At 40.4% G+C, this 22,510-nt stretch overlaps 1 protein-coding gene across 4 annotated transcripts in view; it reads right to left on the bottom strand.

Moving 5' to 3' along the window:
* The window catches only part of VDR (vitamin D receptor), an 85,048-nt gene that overhangs the window by 37,852 nt on the left and 24,686 nt on the right, over positions 1-22,510 (bottom strand). For all 4 annotated transcript variants that reach the window (XM_044443040.1, XM_044443039.1, XM_044443038.1 and 1 more), the window contains 2 exons: positions 14,167-14,238; positions 10,423-10,573 (listed from right to left, as the gene is read on the bottom strand). In XM_044443040.1, coding sequence (XP_044298975.1) covers positions 10,423-10,573; positions 14,167-14,230 — 215 coding nt within the window. In that variant the 5' untranslated portion in view covers positions 14,231-14,238. The remainder of the gene's footprint in view (positions 1-10,422; positions 10,574-14,166; positions 14,239-22,510) is intronic.

The following is a 22,510-nucleotide window of genomic DNA, read 5'->3' as shown; positions in this document are numbered from 1 at the left end:
CAGCATTTGCAGGGCACTTGTCTGGATAGCAGCCCCACATGCTGTGCAAGCAGCATCCCGCTTCTGTGCCACATGCCACAGCTGTTGTGCTGCAGCACAGCAGAAGAGGGACACTGCTCAGGAAGCAGTCGCACGGGGGTCACCTGAGATGGAGCTCCACGCAACGAGTGCCCAAGCAGCATCTCCCGTCTGCAGCATCTGCAGCAGTGCTGTTGCACCTGACATGAAGGAAGGCTGTTGGCATGGGGCTCGCCAAGGATGGAGCCCCATTCAACCACAGTGCAGCAGCATGATGTCTGCAGCATCTTTTCTGTTGTGTCATCTGACACAGAAGGAGACTGCTGGTTGCACAACCTTCCTTTCGTGAGCATTTGTGGACTTCCTCTTAGCTCACTTTGCAAAACTGAGCTAAGGACCAAAGGAAGCTTGTAAATGCTAGAGGGATGGAGTCCAGTGAGTTTCATCCCAAGCGTAACCAGGAGACCCACTAGGAATACTAGATGCTGCTTTCTGCAGTGACAACAGTTCCCAAACCAGTTGCAAGGGTAGCCCCATGCAAGGAGTTTGACATAATTGTATCTGTGTTTGGAATCACACATGAATGAAGCAGAAATACAGGTTGTTGTTAAGATGGTAACCATGCATCAGTACCCCATGTCTGCTTCGTATTTACAAATACCTCTGCTTCCTAAAATGTAATTCAGCCCTCATAGGGCAAATAACCCAGGCACAAAAAGGAACAATCATGCAAAAGCAAACAAAAACAACACAACTCCAAGTTAATGAATGCTAACTAAAAAAGTTAAAAACAATTACTTTTGGAAAGAAAATTACCTTGAAATGTACTTTAAAGGAACAGAAAACTGAAGACAAACTATAATCATGAGGACAAGGAGATTTTTATGAACCACCAATGTCACCTAATATATTAAAGTTCTCCCGTGCCACTTAATACCATAAATGGCACTTTGTTACACATCCATTGGTCTTACCTTTGACCAAAAGTTACCTTCTTTCCCAGGAAGCCAAGTCTTCTCCAACCAACCATAGGAATGCTTGCATTGTCCTAGCTTGAGCACCCTTGCCTGTCAATTGAGCCTTTACATTTTTATACCACTTTATCCCACTTACCAAACAGATCTGCCCTTTGCTTTGCAGATCACTAAATTCATTAAAGTTGTTTAACATTCAACCCAATTTCACTAGAATCTCTCGTGTGCTAAGAAAAATCTTGGAAACCTTTCACTGGCAAGTGGGAAAGGAATTCATGCCTACTTCAAGGGAAGATTCAGAGCCTTGGGGTAAGAAAGCAGAAGCTAAAGAGGCAATCAGGAAATTATAGTAACTATGGATGTCAAGTAGAACAGAAATAAGAGCTGCTGGATTGTAGCTCCACAACTGACACATCATTCTGAAAAGAAATGTCAAATCAAGTCTCTGAGTGACATAAGAATAACAATCCTGATGTACAGCCAAATACGACAATTCAGGCTCAAATCATCCATTTCACAATCTCTTACAATGGATGAAGCTAGGTAGCTTTGATTAAGAAAAATGATGCTCACCTTTTTCTATCTCTCACATTCCTTCTCTCATTTGATGCTCACATTCCATATTCAGGCAGCCAGCAAATATTAACTGGCCTTTTGGAGTCAGTCCCTACTTGTGCCTGCCAGTAATCTGGCACTTCATCATCAGAAGGAAGGGCAGCAATCCTGTCCAACTGAGGAAATGTCCATGGGTGTCACTACTCTGTTAAAAGATTCTGAGCCCAGGCCTGCAGGACATAAAGCTACATAAAATTTGTTTAAGCTAATTTGCTTCTATTGTTGTTGTTAGTTGCTAAGTCGTGTCCGACCCATCGTGACCCCATGGACAACATTCCTCCAGGCCTTCCTGTCCTCCACCATCCCCCAGAGTCCACTCAAGCTCACACCAACTGCTTCAGTGACTCCATCCAGCCACCTCATCCTCTGCCATCCCCTTCTTCTTTTGCCATCTATTGCTCCCAGTATTAAGCTCTTCTCCAGGGAGTCCTTCCTTCTCATTAGGTGGCCAAAGTATTTGAGTTTCATCTTCACTATCTGGCCTTCTAAAGAGCAGTCAGGGTTGATCTCCTCTAGGACTGACCGGTTTGATCGCCTTGCTGTCCAAGGGACTCGCAGGAGTCTCCACCACAATTCAAAGGCCTCAGTTCTTCGACGCTCAGCCTTCCTTATGGTCCAGCTTTCACAGCCATACATTGCAACTGGGAAAACCACAGCCTTGACTATACGCACTTTTGTTGGCAGGGCGATGTCTCTGCTTTTTAGTATGCTGTCTAGATTTGCCATAGCTTTCCTCCCCAGGAGCAAGCGTCTTTTAATTTCTTGGCTGCAGTCCCTGTCTGCGGTGATCCTGGAGCCCAAGAAAATAAAATCTTCCTGGGCTCCAAGAAGAATTTGCTTCTATATATGCAAAATTGGATAACAGATCCCAGCCTATTCATTTCCCATCTCAAATAAAACATCTCCAATTATTTTTTCTGCCTTAGATCATCCCAAACAAAATGTCTCTCTTCAAGTACAATTAAATTACAATTCCTTACTGTCCCTTCCTGTGTCCCTCCAATTTTGCCCTCCCGGGGGAAAAATGCCTGCACCTCCTGCAATGACACTTAAAAGCTTCCTTAACACCAAGTGAAGTTTCGTTTGCATTTCTTGGGGTGGGAAGGTTGAGAAAGTACTCACTCCTGCATGTACGGAGAGAGTTAACTCTTCCCTCCCAGCTATAATCTCCCCTGAAAACCACCCCGGTATGACAATTAAGTTGCAAAATCCTCCACTGGTATTAATGAATGCTCAGAGCTCTGCGAAACAGATCCAGAGCCCTATGAAATAGATTTGGAGCTGGGACCATGTGAGTTCAGGCCTGAAAACATCCTTGATGATGTCAAACCTTGGAGACACTGACAAAGCCATAGGAGATCTCATGGGCTTCACACAAAGTTAGCAAAATATAAGGAGTAGTGCCCACTATTTCTAGGCTCAGAAGGGCAGAGCTTTCTCCAATTTAGCTCTCTTGCAGGTATGTTCGGCACTTACTGAGCAAAACCTTATCCAAGGACAAGTCGGCCCATCTACAATGGTAAGGGGAGTCATGGGATTGCAGAGTGGGGGAGAAATTAAAGAGAGCTTCAAAATATTTTCTAACAAAAAATAAGCAACTGAAAGGCTAGTCCAAACAAGTTCCCTGAAATCCATTTCATGTATTTTCCTTCAGCGTATCTGAAGGACTTGTCATGAAGGTCCTAGCAGGCCCTTCAGAACTATTTCAATCTATTCCTGAAGTAGCTGAGAACTTTGCTTTCAGATATAAAATGCACAGGGGCAAGCAGCATTTGACACAGTTGGTCACAGAAGACTTCAGTTCACAGAAAGGACAGAGGGCAGGGTGTTCAACAAACCCTTTGAATCATGTTCAGGAAAGGAAAATGACCAGAGGGGCAGGCAGTTAGTAACAGGCATCTCATTTTTAACCTCCTGGTTTAAGATATCATTATCGTTGCTTTGAAAAAAAATAGCCTACTGCAGGTTTCTTCCATGACACACCTTGCCCAACTGACATTTTTCAGACACTTTCAAGGTCAGATATTACCACTGGGAGTTTGGGTTTTGACCCAGGCCATCATTCATACCACCGACTTTTCTGCAGCTACCAGTATATGAAGCACAGGAGCTTGTGTTTGCCTTGAGCAGATGTTTTCTGGCAAAGAATTTTCAGACAAAGATCTAGAGCTGGTCGGGAGGCATGGGAACCTCAACTTCCTTGGCAACCTACCCATGCTATTGTTCCATATTTACAGGCCAGGGAGAGATGCTCCAAGAGACAGAAGCAGCTACTAGCCTGTGCCTCTTTCTCCTCTCTTCCTGGCAATACCTTAAAACACAGTCTGTTCCATATTATCACACTGTGAATTTCCCTGTCTCTGCCTCATTATGGTTGCCTTGTTGTGATGCGTTGTCAAGTCGTTGCTGACTGATGGCAACCCTATGAATGAATGAATCCCCTCCAAAATGGCCTGTCCTTGAGAGCCTTACTCAGCTCTTGGAAATGCAAGGCTGTGGCTTCCTTTACGGAGTCAATCCATATTTTGTCTTCCTTTTCTCCTTCAGCCTTCCACTTTCCCTAGCATGGTGGTCTTCTCCAGTGAAGGCATTGTTATTGCTGCCTGGTAGTCCTGAAATGCACTACACCAGTTATATTATAAGGTGTTATGCAGAACGAGGAGGGAAGCATTGCTTCCATCTGGCGAAAACAGAGGCCTGATTCACATGATATGACAACCTATCATGGGTGATCAGCTGTTGTGGCTTGTCATGTCATGCGAACACAACACAGTTGCTGCAGGGCAGCAGTTTTCCATGAACAAGCCACCCTGCGGCACCCACGGCTTGGTTTAGGCTTGCTGATTCCCAGGGTGGGTCATTGTGTCAGCTGAACCCAGCAGGATGGTTTTACTGTGGAGTGGCAGGAAGAGCCAAGGAGCTGGCTGCACAGAACAGCAACCACCTGCCACTGCGTGTGCTCTTGCATGTCCCACTGCCATTCTCCCTCATCTCGTCTGGTCTCAGCACTCTCTGCCTCACTCCTCTAAAAAGTATACATATCAAGATCATGGGAGACCAAAAGAACTTTGAAAACAGGTGCTCTTACTTCAGTGTAAAGTGAAGCAGTCTTTAAAAAGACAGGTTCCAAAAGAGAGGATGAAATGGAGAAGAGGGAAATACCAGTATGCCTAGCTAAATGCTGGAGAATCCATCATGCTCTGTTGTGCAACATCAAAATTCCCCAGGAGGAAAAAAAAAAGGCTGGTGAACAAATATTTGCATTCATACGGACTCTGAAAATCCATTCAGTTTGGTGACCTGATTTGGGCCAGCTGCAGAAAGGGTGCTGATGTAAGTAAGGGCTGAGGCAACAAGTGGTTCTGCCACAGAGATGCCTGGGACATATGCCAGAACCAGCAGGAGGACAGAAGGGAAATGGGGCGGGAAGAAAACCATAACAAGCACAAGTATCTTTTGGGAATGTAATGGGCTGTTCAGTGAACAATCCACCCAAAGTGGCTTACTAGCTTTGTGTGATGTCTGAATCCACCTAATGTGCTTCTGTGCAAATTAATGCTATACTTTCCTGAGTCCCGACCACTCATGAGTGTACACTCATCAAGTCTGCATTGAAAAAGAAAGGCAGCCTTTACCAGCCCCACCAACATCGACCTCCCCTTGTCTGCATCATTATGGTAGGAAGATGTTCAAGATTTTTATTTCTCAGCTTCTCAAAAGCTTGAAGCACTCAATAATTTTCTAAGTTAGTAAAATAATTTAAAAAGCACTCTGCTAAAATCTAACATTTAAAAGTTTCTCTCAAGCTAAACTGTTTTTATCTTTTTTCTTCCTCTTTGAGCTCAGTTCCTCATAATCTGTTTCCAATTTCTTTCATCCCCCTTCTGCTCACATGTCATGTCTAGACGTGTAAGGTTCAATCCTTTCCATCTTCATTCCACAGACTGCCAGGTGTTCTATGGCCTGGTCCTTGATAGAATCAGGTTTTTTTCCCCCAATTTCACTTCTGCAAATTTGCATTTCTGGAAATGCATGAATTCTGTCCAAACTGAGCATTTCCCCAATCTAGACTATGGGGAGAATGTCACTTTTTAAAATGTTTTATTCCCCCGCTCTGCCCCGTACCACGAATATATTTGCACACCAGATTCTGGAAGGTAAAAGCACAGCCTGAAAATCTGCAGCACTCATGCAACTCAGGAAAAGCTGGTCTTCTGTAGAATCAATGAGATGGATTCCTAGAACTCCAACCTCTTTTAAATCCATTGAAGATTTCACCAATATCCCTTTCATGTCTATACTAGATAGTCAGCCTGTGGGCAGGGACTGTGCTACGCAATTATTCCTTGTATAGCGCCCTGTTGGCATAGGCAATAACTGTTGACTGTATTATTCAAATTGCAAATTTAAATTAACCCCATGCTTGCCTAACTTGGCTACTAAGACATTTCACATTTTACATTGTAGCCAAGGTAAATCAAAGGTTTTCTCTGGTGTTCCCAGACTGCTCCACAGAGTGAGGGTCACCAAAAGTCCACCCCTCCTATAAATGGTAACTGTACAGTGCTTTCATAAAATTCTCAGACTCACAAGAAAATGAAAGCAATTCAATCTCTGTGGAGCTTTTAAGCCCTTCAGTCTTAAAATTTGCATTTCTTCACAACTGGTTCTTTGTATCACAGCTGGCTATTACCTTTGGGTGTAGTCATTCAAAACTGATTTTATTATTTATTATGTTGCATCTTATAAAGTTAAGTTTTGCTTTCTGGATTGCCCAGAGCACTTCAACTATTGGGCAAAATAGAAATATAAGAAATAAAGGAAATAAACATAAATTGCATGCAATAAAAGGTGGTACAAGATGCAGTCGAAAACACGAGCAACAGCAGTGATAGCTAGAAACTTCCAAAACAGTGGAAGCAGCAATACAAGCAAACAAGACCTGGAGAGTTAACACCATCTTCCCCCTTCTTCTGCAGGCACTGTCACTGCAAGGAAAGGCTGGGAGTCGCAGACCATCCAGCTGCCCAGGAAGAGCTGCTTCAGCTCCAGGGGTGATTCTGACCCTTCAACATGCAGCACAGCACCTTTTCCAGTCACCACCGCCTTACTTATTTAATAAAAAGGTACATTTATTGTGTGCTGAAGAAAACTGGGCAGAAAAGTAGGAGAAATAAATAGATAAAATAGATTGAAAGTAGGGCATAGAGGAACAACTTGACATTTAGAGGTTTTAAAAATGAAGTTTTCTTTTTCCTCCCCTTGTTCTTTCTTCTCCCCCTCAAAGAGGTAAAAAGGTAGGTGAAGGCAGGTGGTGCTACTTGCTGTTGCAAATTTTCTTGGAAGAAATGAAACAGACAGGAGACTGGAGTGTGCGTGACAGAAGCACATTACAATGAAGTATATGATTCTTACAATGATATTACAATGGTTAGTAGAGCCATGCCAGCTTCATAACTCACAAGATGTTGGCTTGTGTTGGCTAACAATTGTTAAGCCTAAACAAAGTTTGTTTGGATTTGAAGGATAATAGTTTAAATCAAGCTAAAGCTTCTACATTCTTTCTCCCCGCCACCCTGGAGGCAGAGAAAGGAGGAGGGAGCACATGAGCTTGAAAGGAGGCATTATCTGATAATGAGAAAACATTATTTATCATTATATTTGAATGCTGCCTGTCTGTGGAAATCACTTAAGGACACAGAATATAAGCAGCAAAGTACCAAGGACAAAGTCCAACCATAAAGTGGTTAAGAGATGGAAGTTTAACATGAGAAGTTCACCCAGAGTCCAAGCAGTCATGTGACTTCCACATCTAATTTTCATAAATAAATATAGGAATAGTGGTCATCCTCAGGCACTACATAGATTTGCTTGACCAATTTCTCTCAAACCAACAGGATGTTGTGCTCTTATAGGAAAACTAACTTCCAAGTGAACCCACATGGCTCCATAGCAATCACTTCCAAACTATGCACTAATACATCATAGCTGGATTTGAGAGCGCTATCCATGAGCCATTAGCAATGCAATAAATTACGTCTTTGAGATCTCAGTGAAGTTCCAGGTGTGACCCATTGCATCCAGCCTGCTCTGAATGTCTGAAGTGTGTCTACACTGAGAAAGAATGAACAAAACAATTGCACCCAACACAGACACAACAGAATGGCGTATCACTGTGGAAGTCTTCTATTACATCTTAGTGTGAATCACTGCTCTAGATGAGTTCTCTTCCAAGGCACAAAAGCAATATGCCTTCCATTTTAATTCAGAAAAATAGTGTCTGTCAGCTACTAGAAAGTTGTGGAACACTGCCCTATCCTGTGAATGTTCCATGAAAAGAGAAGATCTTCCTTGGCCAAGCCTTTTAGCCCAGGTTTTCAGAATAATTCAAAAAGAATTCATTCAGATTTCCTTAAAATGTTGTCAGGAGTATGAGACTCAGCTCTGCAAGTGTCACCCTGGTCAGGTTTCTTCTAGATCCTTGTGATAGGTGTTTTAGCCAAAGCCTCACAAATATGATGAACAGCTGACATGCACTGTGTTTAAGACACATATTGTATGACTGATTAACTGAGGGTACTAACCTTATGTGTGGAAATACACACTTGAAAGATGAGTTACTCATTTAAGCAACTGTAATTGAAGAAAATGTTGCTGTTCCAGTTAGCCAGGCTGCACTGTGGCCTGACTGCAAATCTAGATGCGATTCTGTGGAACGCAAAACATTCCATCCAACATTCTAGAAAGTAGACATGTCTGCTACAAGGTAGCCATATTAAGAGGAAATGGTCTTTTTGAACCCCAGTTTTGCTGTCCACGCTAATCCCAAATCTGTGCTCCTCCTATCTTCCAATTATACCTTTGGATACATTTGGGGTTTCCCCTAATTAGTCATACAACAGCTTTTAATTATGTGATATTAGTCATCCCTTTTTAACCATGAGTTCCCAGGAAAACCTCTTATGTCATCATTACAGAAATGCGCTTTATGATAAATAGGCGCCTTGTTGATGAGATATGCTAAATCTAAAGCTCTCAGCTATAGAGATAGTTTTTCCAAATGCTCTGGGCTAATGCAGATGTAATGCTGGCTGAAACAGTAATATAGCACAAGGGTGAATAACTAGACTTGTGGCTTCCAAAGGATCTACCTGAACACTGGGCACTCTGGCTGGGGTCAGCGGATGTTATGAATCTAACAACATCTTAAGGACTATCGCCTGCTCATTCCTGACTTAAAACATGACCACAGATGACCCATGACTATAGCACTATAGAACATTTTTCAAGATCAAGGGTGGGCAATTTGGGGAAGTCCAGGACTAGTTTTGCCCCTGGATCACATTTTTTTGTAAGGTGCTGCACAATCTGCAGGTTCCTTAAGATGACAAAACCCAAACCAGGAAAATTGTCTATTGCTGAAATTCAGTAGCAAGCTGCATCATAGTGGTACAGAGTACTGTAATAGATAGATTAAACTAGTTTCTAAGCTAATTGTAACTGGTTTGATGCTGTGTAGCTGCTACAGACCCCTTCTGAGGGGGTATTTTTAAAAAATTGGAGAATAGTAGAGGAAGACAGGAGCTGCACTGGGGCAACAGTGGGGCCACATGTGAGGCCAAGGGCCATATATTGCCCATCCTGTATATCTTGTGTGTGTGTGTAGTAGGTCCCTCATATCCGTGGGGGATAGGCTCCAAGCCCCCCAGCAGATGCCTGAAACTGCAGATAGTAGTAAGCTTTACGTACTGTACAGTTGGCCCACCACATTTATGGGGGTCAGGAGCACAGGACCCCCACAAAAGTAGAAAAACTGCAAAAGCCTCTAGTGAAAAACCATGAATATCTCTAAGGAATCTGTCTGGGGATGCCACATGCTTTGTCTTGGTCCTGGCCAGCCTCACTCACATATGTTGTCTCTCAGTGAGCACAAAACTCTAGAGATAGTCAGGTTTTTCCAGCAGAGATAATTGTAGTTTTTCCACTTTTGCAGGGGTCCTGAACCCTTAGACCCCTGCAAATATGGAGGGCAGTGGTCAAATGCAGTAACTGACACAGTGGATGTGGCACTCCTATTGTGTGTGTGTGTGCATGTGCTTACGCATGTGCACATAACCTTAAGGCCTTATTATAGAAGATATTTAAAAAGTGAAATATAGTCACTTACTCCAAAAGGTTCAACTGTACCTTCCTCTGCAAATCTGCTTCCCTTTGCTTTTTATCAAACTTATCCCAGAATGCATCTATTATTATGTTTTGCTGTAAGGAATACTTAGACCAGCATGAATGTCACTCAGTTCAGTGATTTCTGTGGATTCTGAATAGAACTGGCTTCACAATCTAGCAAATTAAAGAAATGATATGCCAAATATTCCTGTGATGTCAGATTTAGTCCATTTAAAGCAAGTTTGCATCTATTTGGCTTTCCTGGCCATAGGAAACCTACATAATTTACTATGTATATATTGAAATAGAGGGGGCACTTCAGCACTTAAATTTTCAGTCAGATTAGAGTTTTTCCACCCTAAGCCTAGCCTCAATTCTAGAGGGAAAGTTTCTTTCAAAATTCTTCTCCACATATAGTCTCTCCTTTCCTTAGATAGCTGATCTACAGACAGGGTCTGCAGCACTCTGTTTAAAGATGCTGTACAAATACTATAATCAAAGTACAAGGATAATACGAAAAGAAAAATTATTTTACAGATGAATGTTTGGTGGAAAGAGTAATCTGCTTGTCCAACAAAAGATCTGGTTTTTGGGACACAGGTCAATCTATTAGGGTAGACCTCTAAGAGAAATGTCAAGTGTCACATACCTAAAAAATCCTTTGCAACCTTCACAGGTCATCGCATTAAAATGAAATCCAGTAGCTTTGTCTCCGCATACACCACAGATACGGGGAATGTTCCTGTCAAAGTCACTGGCTGGATCTGGAAAGGATGGGCAAGATGCCATGGGCTCCATTTCTAGAACAGAGGAAATATAAAAATTATCAATGTCACCACAACAGGTTTTGGAGTAAAGTCAGAATCTAACATTCTTAGGCTATGCAAAATCCAATACCTCATGAACACTTATTACAAGACAAAAAAATTAATATTCAGGTTCTGACACATATATTCCTGATTTCCAATAGAATAAAAAGACAGAATACTTTGATTTCTCATCTTCACATGAGTAGATGAGTAAGAAAACACTGCAGCTAAAGGCAGGATATTTTTACCTTAGTCTTTCTAAAAGGAATCTGTAATTTCTATGATCAACTGAGGACATGGGAGAAGGAAATGCAATTAAAACAGAAACAGGGTGAAGAATTATTTTTCTTACCATAACATCTCATGTGAGAAGATGGCCTAGTTCATACAGAATGCAAAGCCATAACATGGTTTGTAGAAATTCAGCTTGCTATTATGTCTGAACTCATCCCCATTAAACAGCTATGGTTCGTTAAACAGCTACAAACCACAAATAAAGCCATGGTTTGTTGTTGGCTTATGAAGCCTAACTTGGTTAAACCATAGCTTGTTATGATGTCTGAAACTAGAACTGTGGCTTATCTCTGGCTTGTTTTGTGCTCCTGCAATAGAGGCACCCAGCAAGAGCAACCAGAACTGAAACTACTTGGAAGGCTGGCAAAATGGACAGTAAGGAAACAAGCCAGAAATAAGGAAAACAAGCTCCTGTTTGCTCATATTTAAGACAATCAGTGACTAAAGCAACAAACAATAGTTAATATAAGCCTTGACTTACAGTACATGTGAATGCAATCAACAAATTAAAATGGTACAGTCAGAATTAGGCCTTCTATTTCTAGTCTTATAGAGGCATCTAACTGAAATTGCATTTGCGCACGTTATTATTAGTTATATAACACATGCCATAAAATATGTCCCAATATCTTCATGTTCGTTTAACAGAGCACTGGGTAATAAAACCAAGTGAGCAACTTCACAATGCCCCCACATTTCCTCTTCATATCTCCATAGGCAGGCAAAGAGGCCTCTTTTTAACGAGAGCAGAGTACTAAGAGAGGAGAATTTGGATACATTCCCAAGAAGCTAGGTCCAAGCGGGTCTGCTATGGTTCTACTTCCATATACTATCTCTTCAAGCTGTTGTGCAACACATGAGTAATGTGTGTACCAAAATGTAGGGAGATGCACAGATTCAAACAATGTGTGCACAGTATCAAATCCATTTGTTGAAATCTAGGTCTGCCCCAATCACAAATCAAGTGTGGGAAGGCTCAAAGAGCTGGTGAATAGAGTTGAACTTTTTTACACTCTTGTAGGCTCTCTTTCACAAGCCCTCTTCTCCGGAGTTGATTTCAGTTCAAACATTAGAACTCAGCTGAGGTGGAAAATACTTAGGGGACAGACTGAAGAATCAGGCATTGCTCTGTCACTGGTATACTGTTTTTTGCCTTAAAACATTATGCATGGTCGGGGCACATCCAAATTTAAACCTAGTCCTTGACAAACCTAGTCTAGCTCTCAGAATTATAAAATAGAGTGTAGAAAATGTTTCATTGCCTCTAATGGCAAGTCTTTTCTGCTATTCTTCCCCTATTACATTCAAAACGCCCATTTCTCATGTCTGGCTAAGAATCTGAAGTAATTACAAAAAGGAGATGTAGATGAATGAACCACAATGAGTTCTGGTTGTTGGGCAGTATAGAAATTAAACAAGCAAGCAAGCAAGCAAGCAAGCAAGCAAACAGTTCCTTTTTCCATTTAACTATAAATTCATATTTATTCTTGACTATGGACTCAACCCAGCTAATATGTAAGGCAAACATTGACAGCCCTTCAGGGATAGGGAGAGCACTTGTCAGGCACTATGTTAACACCATGGCTAAGCTTGGACTAATTAGCGACGAGTTCTTAACTTGAATATCACCAATTCCATTTAAAACTCAGGTATGGTATCCAAAAACAACATGTGAACAAGCAGTAAACTTGTCTTGCGTCTTTCATAAATGAACATTTTATAATAACCAGAAAGTAGAGACATATGCTGCTCAGCTCTTGCAGCCAAGAATGGGGACTTTCCATATTGTCCATCATCATTTGTTTCCACTATTGACCATGGGGGAAAAAAAAAAAAACAATCTGCAACTAAAATAGGATTGTCAGATGGTATTTTATGATCTGACTGAATGCAATTCATAGCATTGTGTCACTATTTAAAATCTCCTGTTTAATAAATAGAACAAGAGCTGTTAAACACTTTAAGAGGCATACTCTGTGCACTGGCTATTTTAACTCAATTCAGATGGTCTTTATTGGGCTAGTGGCAGCTATAAATTTTTACTAAAAACTGAGATTTTTAAAAGTCTTTTCTCATGTACTGCATGAATTCCTTCCAATGCTATCCTCATGGAGCTAATATTTTGCAGTCAAAGCCAAGATGGCAGCAAAGTATTCCAAAATGTATTTGCCTTTCCAAATACTTCTAAAAGCTTTTCTACTCATAGTTGATGAAGCCCTTCATAAAAGTGACAGTAAATATATAATGAGCTAACAGAAGCAGCATATGTAAGGAACAAAGGACAAACAGGTAGCATATTATTGAACCAACATCTTGCTGTTGGTTCAGAATATATAGACAAATTTTCCAGTTTATATAACTCATACTGATTAACTGCAAACTTCTGATTGGCTGGAAGGGTCAAATAAGAACTTGCTCTTGGGGTCCTAATAAGTTTGAATTCTTTCAGGGTCAAGGTATGTATATGTCTGTTTCAGATGAAACTGAATACTTGCATTCGTAATCAATAATGAGCTGTGCATTCAAATTTATAGATTTATAGCCTGAACTTTTTAATTTAAAAACTGGGGCTAAACTCCAAGCTCTCTACAACTCCTTATCTCAAACCTCTGAACCTAATTCCTCAACTGTCTGGCATAACAACATCAGTGCATGCTTTGTGCCCCTCCATGTTTGTTCTGCGGCCTAGTAAGAGAAACATCTTTAGAGATAAGACTTCATTAATTCTCCAGTCTGCCTAACAAGGAAACATCCGTAGCCATACCATTTAGCCTTTATATGGCCAAAGTATACTGATTGCAACATCCTTGCCAAGTTTGTAACAAAACTGTGTAAAATAGGGCAATGCTATTGTCCCCATGTTGCAGATGGGGTGGCTGACACATGGAAAGTGTGTCTTCACCTGGCAAGTTCATAGCAGAGGTGAGACCAAAGACAACCTAATTTAGAGCTCCATGTCTTAGCCACACAAGTAGTTAAGAAACCTAAAAGTTGCACCTTTGCACTTTAACAAAAATTTCACCCTTCTATTGACATACTAATTTTATTCAAGAGCAATCCAACATCATCTACAGATACCACCAAAAAGAAATGCAAGAAAAAAAGCATGCAAGAAATGAGTTATTCAGAGGAGCCTCAAGGAGCTCATGATCTTCATTCTTCCTTTAGGTTTGTTGGAAAGGACATGATGATGCAGTTTTTAAAGTTTACACAATTCTCTTTTCCCTGACTAGGGAAGAGATACTATATGACATCACAGTAACATTTTGTAAGAAAGTGAGATACTTTACCGACATCCAGATCATTTGGTATTCTTGACTGGTATAATTCCCACGGGCTCTGAAACTGTGACATGGAGCCACCTGTGATTTAAAAAAATTGTAAAAAGTAATTTAGCATCCAGCGCTCCTCGGGAGAGTTTGGTAATCTCAGATTCTGATTTGAGCCTGTGAATTTGCACCAGCTTTTAATTCCAGTGTATTGACGTAAGCAGCATTACATTAAAGGGTAAGGCGTGGCACCCAAGTAAACCACCACACCCAAATGGGATTCACAAAACTTAAGGTGCCAGCTTAGCTCTGCTTCCCAAGCTCTTGCAATATTGCCTCATAGATGTTGAGAGATAATATTAGCCCTGCAGCACATTGCTTTCAGGGCACCATAAAGGAATAATAGAGAATTCAGAAAAATATTCAAGAAGAAATAGTGCCCACTATCCACATGGGGAACTTCTGACATGGGAATTGATTTTGCCTTCTGAAATAACTCAAGACCCACTTAAGTAGGAGGACTATAGCAATGAATTGAAACGTCTTTCAGTTTTATGATTTCCTCTAAATTAGATTTTTAAAAAAGAACTACAATGATCTTCTAGCATGCAAAAGAAGTAGACTGCTGTTTAATAGATGTCCCATTATCCTACTCTGTTTTTAATTTCCCTCTGAGGCAAGTGTCATATAATGCCTATGGGTGCCCAACTATATAGCAGAGTAGTTTGTTCACAGGTACTGATAAGCATCAGGTGAAAACATTTAGCTATATGAACACTGGTAACCACCAGCTCAATGATACCAAGCTTATTTATCCGAAATACGTAGAACATTTTCTTGAGCCCATGAATTTGAAGTTGGGGACAAAGTGGGGTTCAAGCTTTGTCACCCGCAGATAGGACAGAGCAGTCTCCACTTCCTCCACTATATCTAAAGGCCATCTATATCCAGATGGAAACAAACCATCTTATTCCTATAACAAAGAAATTGATACATCTGAACTATACTGACAAAATCATCTTAGGTTTTAATTTGCTTTCCAGATAAATCAGCATGGTGGACACTATCTTTTAAAAGCTCTGCTAATTCTTCATTGCCTTTCCTAGAAATTCATCCTATTTTCTATTGCAATATATACTACTATATAACAACTCACCGTAATCCACTCTGAGCAGGCTCTCTGTTTCTCTTTAAACTCAAGCCATGCTGATTTGCCTAAAATTGCACTAGGTTCCTATCATATCTTTGTCCTTAGCTAGGACAAGCATTCAGTCAGTACTTTTCAAGCATTCTGCAAAGGTTGGTTACCAAACAAACATATATGTTTAAATATGAGAACATACATAGAAAAAAATTTTTTTTTGCTCTGCAAAAGGTATGGCACAGTACAGGCTTCCCTAGAAACATTTTGGGTTGACACTAGTCACACAGAGCTCCTTCAGATTCACAAAACCATCACCCACACTCCTTTTAGAACTGAAACCCCTTCTCTTGTTTCCTGGGCAATGTTTGTACTTCTTAATACGATGACACCCACAGAATATGGAGTATCTTGCCAGTTGCCTTGTTTCCAAATATGCAAGACTCAACTGCCACTTTGAGGAACCCAAATGAAAATACTGTGTTTGTTTCCTTCATTTACTACTTGTTGTCACTTGATTTTCTCTATCAATCAAGAAACCCAGGTAACAGAGATTTCAATTATCACAAGAAATCTCTAATTTTGGATATCATAAGGAAAGAGACAGTGAAAGTTGGAGTCAGATAATTTTCACAGAATATCAGATAGATATGCATATATAGTATATCAGCTTTGCCCTATGTCAAAGAGCATTTCTAACATCTTTTAAGCAATTTATTTTGCCTGAGATAGAGAGGGAAAAGACAAAAAGACACTTTTCTGTGTCCAAACTGATCATATTTGGCCAAAAAATGGGGAAAATATCAGAGGTGCCAGAACAGAAATGACTTTTTTAATAATGCTGTTCATGAAAGGTGCCCTTCTTGGAAGAGAAAAAAAGCTCTCAGAAAACCTAGTTGTCTTGAAATCTGTAGGTCTTCAAAAGCTCCAAGAGTTTAGCATGAGTATCAATCTAATCTGATGTGCATTTCTACTTTCCCTTCAGATATTACAAAGTAGTGTTGCCTGTCAAGTAGAGAAGTCATTTGTGCATTTAGTTGATGGCACTTCTGATAACTTTCAAATCCATTGAAGTATCACAAAATCTGCCATGAGTGTCTGTTATCAAGAAAGGCGGAGTTTGAAAAAGCATTGGGTTGTTTCCAGTGTTAGTCCTACTTAGAGAAGACCCACTGAAATGAGTGGGACATGTTATCTTGTTTAAAACTCTTTATCATGCATAATCTGCACCCCTTCACCTTCTTCTTTTTATTTCTGCCTTCCAACATTATCAGCAAGCCAAGCTAGGGTCCCCAGACTTTAGTGCAATTTTTATCTAGATGTGTCTTAGCCAAGAATCTTGGCCTAGTTATATAAATGCAATTAGGATGCTTTGAAAAGTTCCCTATGATGCAGAGATAAATGCTGAAGACTAAAAAGGTATATAGATTTCCCCTGCACACAGTTATGACTGTGCCATTAAGGAATGAATAATATAGGTTTAAAGTTAAGTTCCCAAAACTGAAGTACCTACTGTGGCTGCATGGGATATAATTGTCCTCTTGGGAAATAGGCCACATTAATTATAACATCCACTGTTCAATTCCCATGTTGTGATTAAATAAATATATATTTGATGTAGCAATACTACAATATTTATGAAGTGATAGGTAAGAAATATTTTACCCTCCAGAAAGGCTTAGCTCTTCTGGTCTTTTAACTGGAATCAACATCTCAAATGCTTCTGTTAAAAAAGGTTGGGTTTTTTTTTAAATAGTACAAAATTTCCAGAATACAGACTGCCATGCCAGTTGTATTGCATCCAAATATGCAAGCTTCAACTGCCCCTCTGAGGTACCTAAATGAAAATATTAGGCCTGCCTCCTTTTTGTTTCTTTTCTGGTAGTTATTTAATTTCATTTATATACCATCCAATAGGCAATGTTTTCTGGGCAGTTTACAACAGTTCATAAAACAGATAGAACAATAAAATACCACAAACATTCCTAAAATACAAACATTTGAGAACAATTTAAAAACAGCGAAACAGTATATGATATACTGCAAGTCCTGTAAAGTACTTGGAATGGTTACTCCTCTCAAATGTCCTAGGATGTCAACTGCCTCAGCACAGAGGACCGTCTCAACCTGATGCCAAAAAGCTGACAAGAATTGGCAAAGGAAGGACTTGGTGGGGAGCACATTTAGAATTGAGGGGCCACCACTGAGAAGGCCTTCCTTTTTGCTACCCTCCAAGTCTTTCTTGGAGCTGCACATGGAAGAAGGCCCCAGTTGTTGAACACTATAGTGTTTTATAGCTTTATAGCTCTATAGGTTAAAACCAGCACCTTGAATTGAGCTTGGAAGCAGATGGGGCAAAAATGGACTTATATGCTTAGATTGTCTGGTCCCAGTTATTATTCCAGCTGCTACATGTTGTCCAGGCTGCAGCTTCTGAATAACCTTCCAGGAAGCACCCCATATAGAGTGCAATGCAGAAACCTAACTTAGAGTTGCCTGAACACAGGCTACTAAAACCAAGTTAACTTTGTCCAGACAGAGGTATAGTTAGGCCACCTGCCCAAGCTGGTAGAAGATGCTCTATGCCACTGAGGCCATTGGCATCAAGTGACAAAGATGTTTCAAGGAGGACTCCCAACCTGCAAACCAGGGTGGCCAAAGCTGTTTCCACAACAAAAACCCAGCCTGAACCCTTTACTGAATTGGGTCCAGATAACTGGTCTTATCCAACGGGGCATGGAACTGAATGCTACCTTCACAAGCCTTGCCCAGGGAAGGAACATTTGCTACCCACCCATGGCTGTCATGGTCTTCCAGATCCAAGGATAATTTCTTCAGGAGTGGTCTTAACACTGCTTCTTTCAAGTGGCATGGGACCACTCCCTCTTCTAAAGAGGCACTGATCAACTTCCTGGCCCAGCCAGTTATTGCTTTTCTACTGGCTTTTATTAGCCCGGAGGAGCAAGGGTGCAGTACAGACATAGTTGTACAAATCTGTCCAAACACTGGGTCAGCATCTTCAATCTGTATCCGCTTAAACTAATCCAATCACACTGGACCAGGCTGTGCTCTGGGTATCACCCCTGATTTAACTCTTGAGTCTAAAGCCCTGGCAGATGCAATAGATTTTATCTTGGAAGTGCCCAGCAAATATATTGCAGCAGGTCTCAGATGTGTCCACGATGTCCTTGGGGCTGAGATGTAATACGCCCTGAACAAGCCTATAAATCTCCCTTGGCCAGCAAACAGATCGAATGGGGCAGTGAGACGTTAGCTCTATGCTGCTGTAACTGTCCCAGCTGTGCCTGGCTACAGACAAACCCGAGTTCAATTGCATCCCCTGGGAATTGTCCTGCACTTGCAATCAAGCCATCTCCTGTTGTCATTTGATTTGCTCTACCCAACTAACAGAGAAGATGCTTTCCATCAGAAAAAGCTGAACGTTTCCTTGTCCAGTCCTAATTTGCAAGAAGTTAGCACCCTGTGAACTAATCGACAGTACTAAGGAATTCAAACCAATTCTATTTAATCAGTATTTATATAATGTTGAATGAGATACTGTGGCTAGTAGTTAAACATACAACATTAAAATGACATAGAAACATCTTATCTAGGGTAGTGTCAGGCACACACTTTCCACCTTGGAAGATAATGTTTTAAAATATAACACATGCCATTAAAGGCAGCTTTGAGCAACATGATGGAAAATTACCAGTCACTGAAGAGACTTCTGTAGGAAGTGACTGGCATCATACTTACAAAAGCCTACTGTTTTGGAAGTGTTATGACCTATTTGAAATCCACAAATGCGAGGAAATGCAAAAAAAAAAAAGCAAATTAAGGGCACAATCATACAGATATTTAGACAGAAAAAGGACCTACAATTCCCAGCATTCTCCAGCCAGCCTGGATGGCTGGGAAATGCTAAGAGTTGTAGGCTTTTCTTTCTCTCTAAACATCCACAGCAAAGTACCATTATTTCTTGGTTAAAAAACTAAAATATTCAGTTTTCAGAGATGTCACTCCCTACCTATAAAACGTAAGACAGCAGACAGTTGTTTCCTACAAACTATAGGAAGGCCTAGCAATTTGCCAATATGCAGGTTATATGTGGAAAACACAGTGCATTCGTGCTCAATGAAAACTAAACAATGCCATCTGTCAATAACTTAGCAGTTGTTATAGTCTGCTAATTGTTACTGCAGTCCATGTCATGCCTTCAAGTGATTTAACAGACAGTGTAGCACAAATTCAGGATCAGTTTGTGCTATCCCTCCTAGTCTATAAGAATCCTATGAGTTTGTGGAGTGTTAATTTAACAGCGAAAGAGGGGAACTGTTTGATCACACTTTTAAAGTGATCTTGTTAAGGGGTCCCAGTTACAACTTTCTAACACTGCAGACTTAGATATGCCAATGCAGAAGCAACCCATATATATTTCAGCTTACTACTTCTACATTAGCACCATTATTCATTTTGGTTTCCATTACAGCTATTCTATATGATCACAATCTCAAGTAACTACCATACTCTGGATTACTGAGTTTTGATTGTGGTGGGCACACACAAAGATGTTATGCAGAGAACAGTTACTGCATTCAGTCCCAAAGTTTAATAAAATCAGGTATGCTGAACATGAAAAGATCTGATGGACTTAAAGAGGAAAATTGTAAATTTTTTCACGTAAAGACATGCAAGAATTAACATACCTAGTTTAAAACTTATAAAAATAAAAACACAGTAACCATAGTTTCTTCTGGGAAGCCTTAAACATACCTTCTCAGGGTACAAGCGCTTATGTAAAGGTAGTCCCGGGGTTACGAGTGTCCAGGTTACAAACATTCCATACTTACAAACGTATGGTTGGTTTATGGCTTCGTTGCCCTGTGCTTTGCTGAGTAACATGTTCTTTTGACCTTGCAACTATCATATTTAACACATTTTAAAGACTCCTTCTCCTTTCAAAAAGCCACCTAATCTAGCAGTCCTCACAATGACGGATAGTATCAAATTCATAAGCTACATGAACACTAGGAATGTACAAGGCATAGCCATGCACTCCTCTTATTCATTTAGTAGAATAAAATAAAGTGTGATAATTTCTACTGTATTTAAGCACTCACAGTGCATCATTTATTTTATTTTTTATTTATTGATTTATATCCTGACTTTTTCTTACAAAGGGCTCAAGGCAGCTTACATCATTCTCCATCTTATCCCCACAACAACAACCCTGTGAGGTAAGTTGGGCTGAGAGTCTGTGACTGGCCCAAAGTCACCCAGTTGGCTCCATGGCTGAGTGGGGACTAGAACCCAGATCATCTGAGTCCCAGCCCCATGCTCTCAACCACTACACCACACTGGCTCTCACATGTAATTAACTCAGCAATTCTTCTAACAATCCTGTCAGGTCGGCTAATACTATGTAGCCCATTTTGCAGATGAAGTACCCAGGGCTGCAAGAAATCCTGGTTTGCCAAAGGCTTCCTGAACTACAATTTTATGGCTGGAGACTTCTGAAATCTCTACATTTTCTACATGACTATGAAACACTAGCTGCTAACCTCTACATCTTGCCCCATTCTTAGTTTACAGATAGTTCGTTTTCTGCTGGATTCTTCCATTATTAGTGCCCTCTGCTCAACTACCCCCCTCCACACTTGCACTCAGGGCCTCTTGTTTACTGCACAGACAAACTTATGGAATGCTGAATTTCATGACTAACAGACCAAAAACTTATATTATAGAGTGCTACTTGACAAGGACTGCACCAGTTCATACCAGCAGTGAAGACATGCAATTCATTTCCCTAGAGGGACTGCTGGACTCTTCCACCTTGATGAATGCTTCAAAGCACACTTGAAGCCTTTGAAGCAAGATTATATATGACTTGCATTATGACAAAGGTCAAGGAAATTCATAGATACATAGAATAGTAGGGTCAGAAGGGGCCGAGAAGGCCATTGGGTCCAACTTCCTGCTGATGCCGGATGGCAAATCATACCATCCCACTCAGATGACTGTTCAGTTTGATGAGATTAGTTAGCACCTTTCGAATACACTTAAGAATCATGCGTCTATTTGCCCAAATGTTCACTGTATAAGCACATGTGTAGGGAATGGGGGTAGCCGAACAAATATGACAGTGCCTTTGTTAATCCAGTTCGGGTTACAGCTAATAGCAAAACACTCTTAAGAGTGGGGAAAATACTGGCTTAATTTTGGGTGATACTGAATCCAGTTACTCTTCTAATTACCTATGTTTATCTGGGGAGGGAAACTGTACTAAATAAATGTGCATGTAATGTTCCCAGATAAGGAGACTGAATGTGTATTTTGCCATTTAATCTTCAGTGTTGCTTGTACCAGAATGATAGAAGTATAAATCAGTTCAGAGGAAACAAGAATCAGTTTTAATGTTCCCTAATTAAGAATAGCTACATTACACAAAGGACACTTAGTTGATAGTCTGGTCTTTCAAAAGCTAAGGTGAAAACAGCACATTCTTCTGATTTGGTGGTGGGGTGGGTGAGCTTACTTTTGCATTTACTGTTAGCTATAGAGCACCCTTTCATTATTATGTTTGTATTTGTTATATCGATGCAAATGAAAAAAAGAACTCAAAATATTAAATATACAGAGAGCACAAAGTCCTCACTTTTCTGAAGTACTGAAGGGTTAGGAAAGCATCTTTCAGCCATTTTTTCCTCTTGTGCAGGATAGTAAGCAGGAGTGCGATAATTTGCTGCCATTCAAGTCAATGAAGTGTACAGTATTTGCATAGTTTTTAACCAGGTTTGGTTTGCCTTAGTTCCAAAATGTTCCCAATGCTAGCTGTTGATAGTATGACAACAGACAAACCATGATAAAGATGCATAGTAATATCTAATGAAGAAATGCACTTTTACTTCTGCAAGATATAAAAATGTATCCCCCAACTTATAAAGATAAGTGAAGGTTAATATAGCCAAACTTTGCCTTTGAGCCTTCTAGGAGCCAGCTTTTTTTTTTTTTTTTTGCCTCAAATTATGGAAGAACTTAAGTAACAAAATATAAACTGGGCTATAATCCTATGAGCACTTTACTGTAAGTAAATCTCATGCAATGGAAAGGAATTTGGACTTAAATAAACTGCATATATGAGTTCACTGAAAACTTCAGACATCGTTAAGCATACTTGCCCTGTTTTAGGGTCACCGCCACATTGCTTTGATCTTGCTCCTA

This window comes from Varanus komodoensis, unplaced genomic scaffold (assembly GCF_004798865.1).
Source record: "Varanus komodoensis strain SLA01 unplaced genomic scaffold, ASM479886v1 scaffold41, whole genome shotgun sequence".
In the NCBI taxonomy this organism is placed as follows: Eukaryota; Metazoa; Chordata; class Lepidosauria; order Squamata; family Varanidae; genus Varanus; species Varanus komodoensis.
The sequence above is the reverse complement of the archived record's forward strand: the minus strand, read 5'-3'. Positions and strand labels throughout refer to the sequence as shown.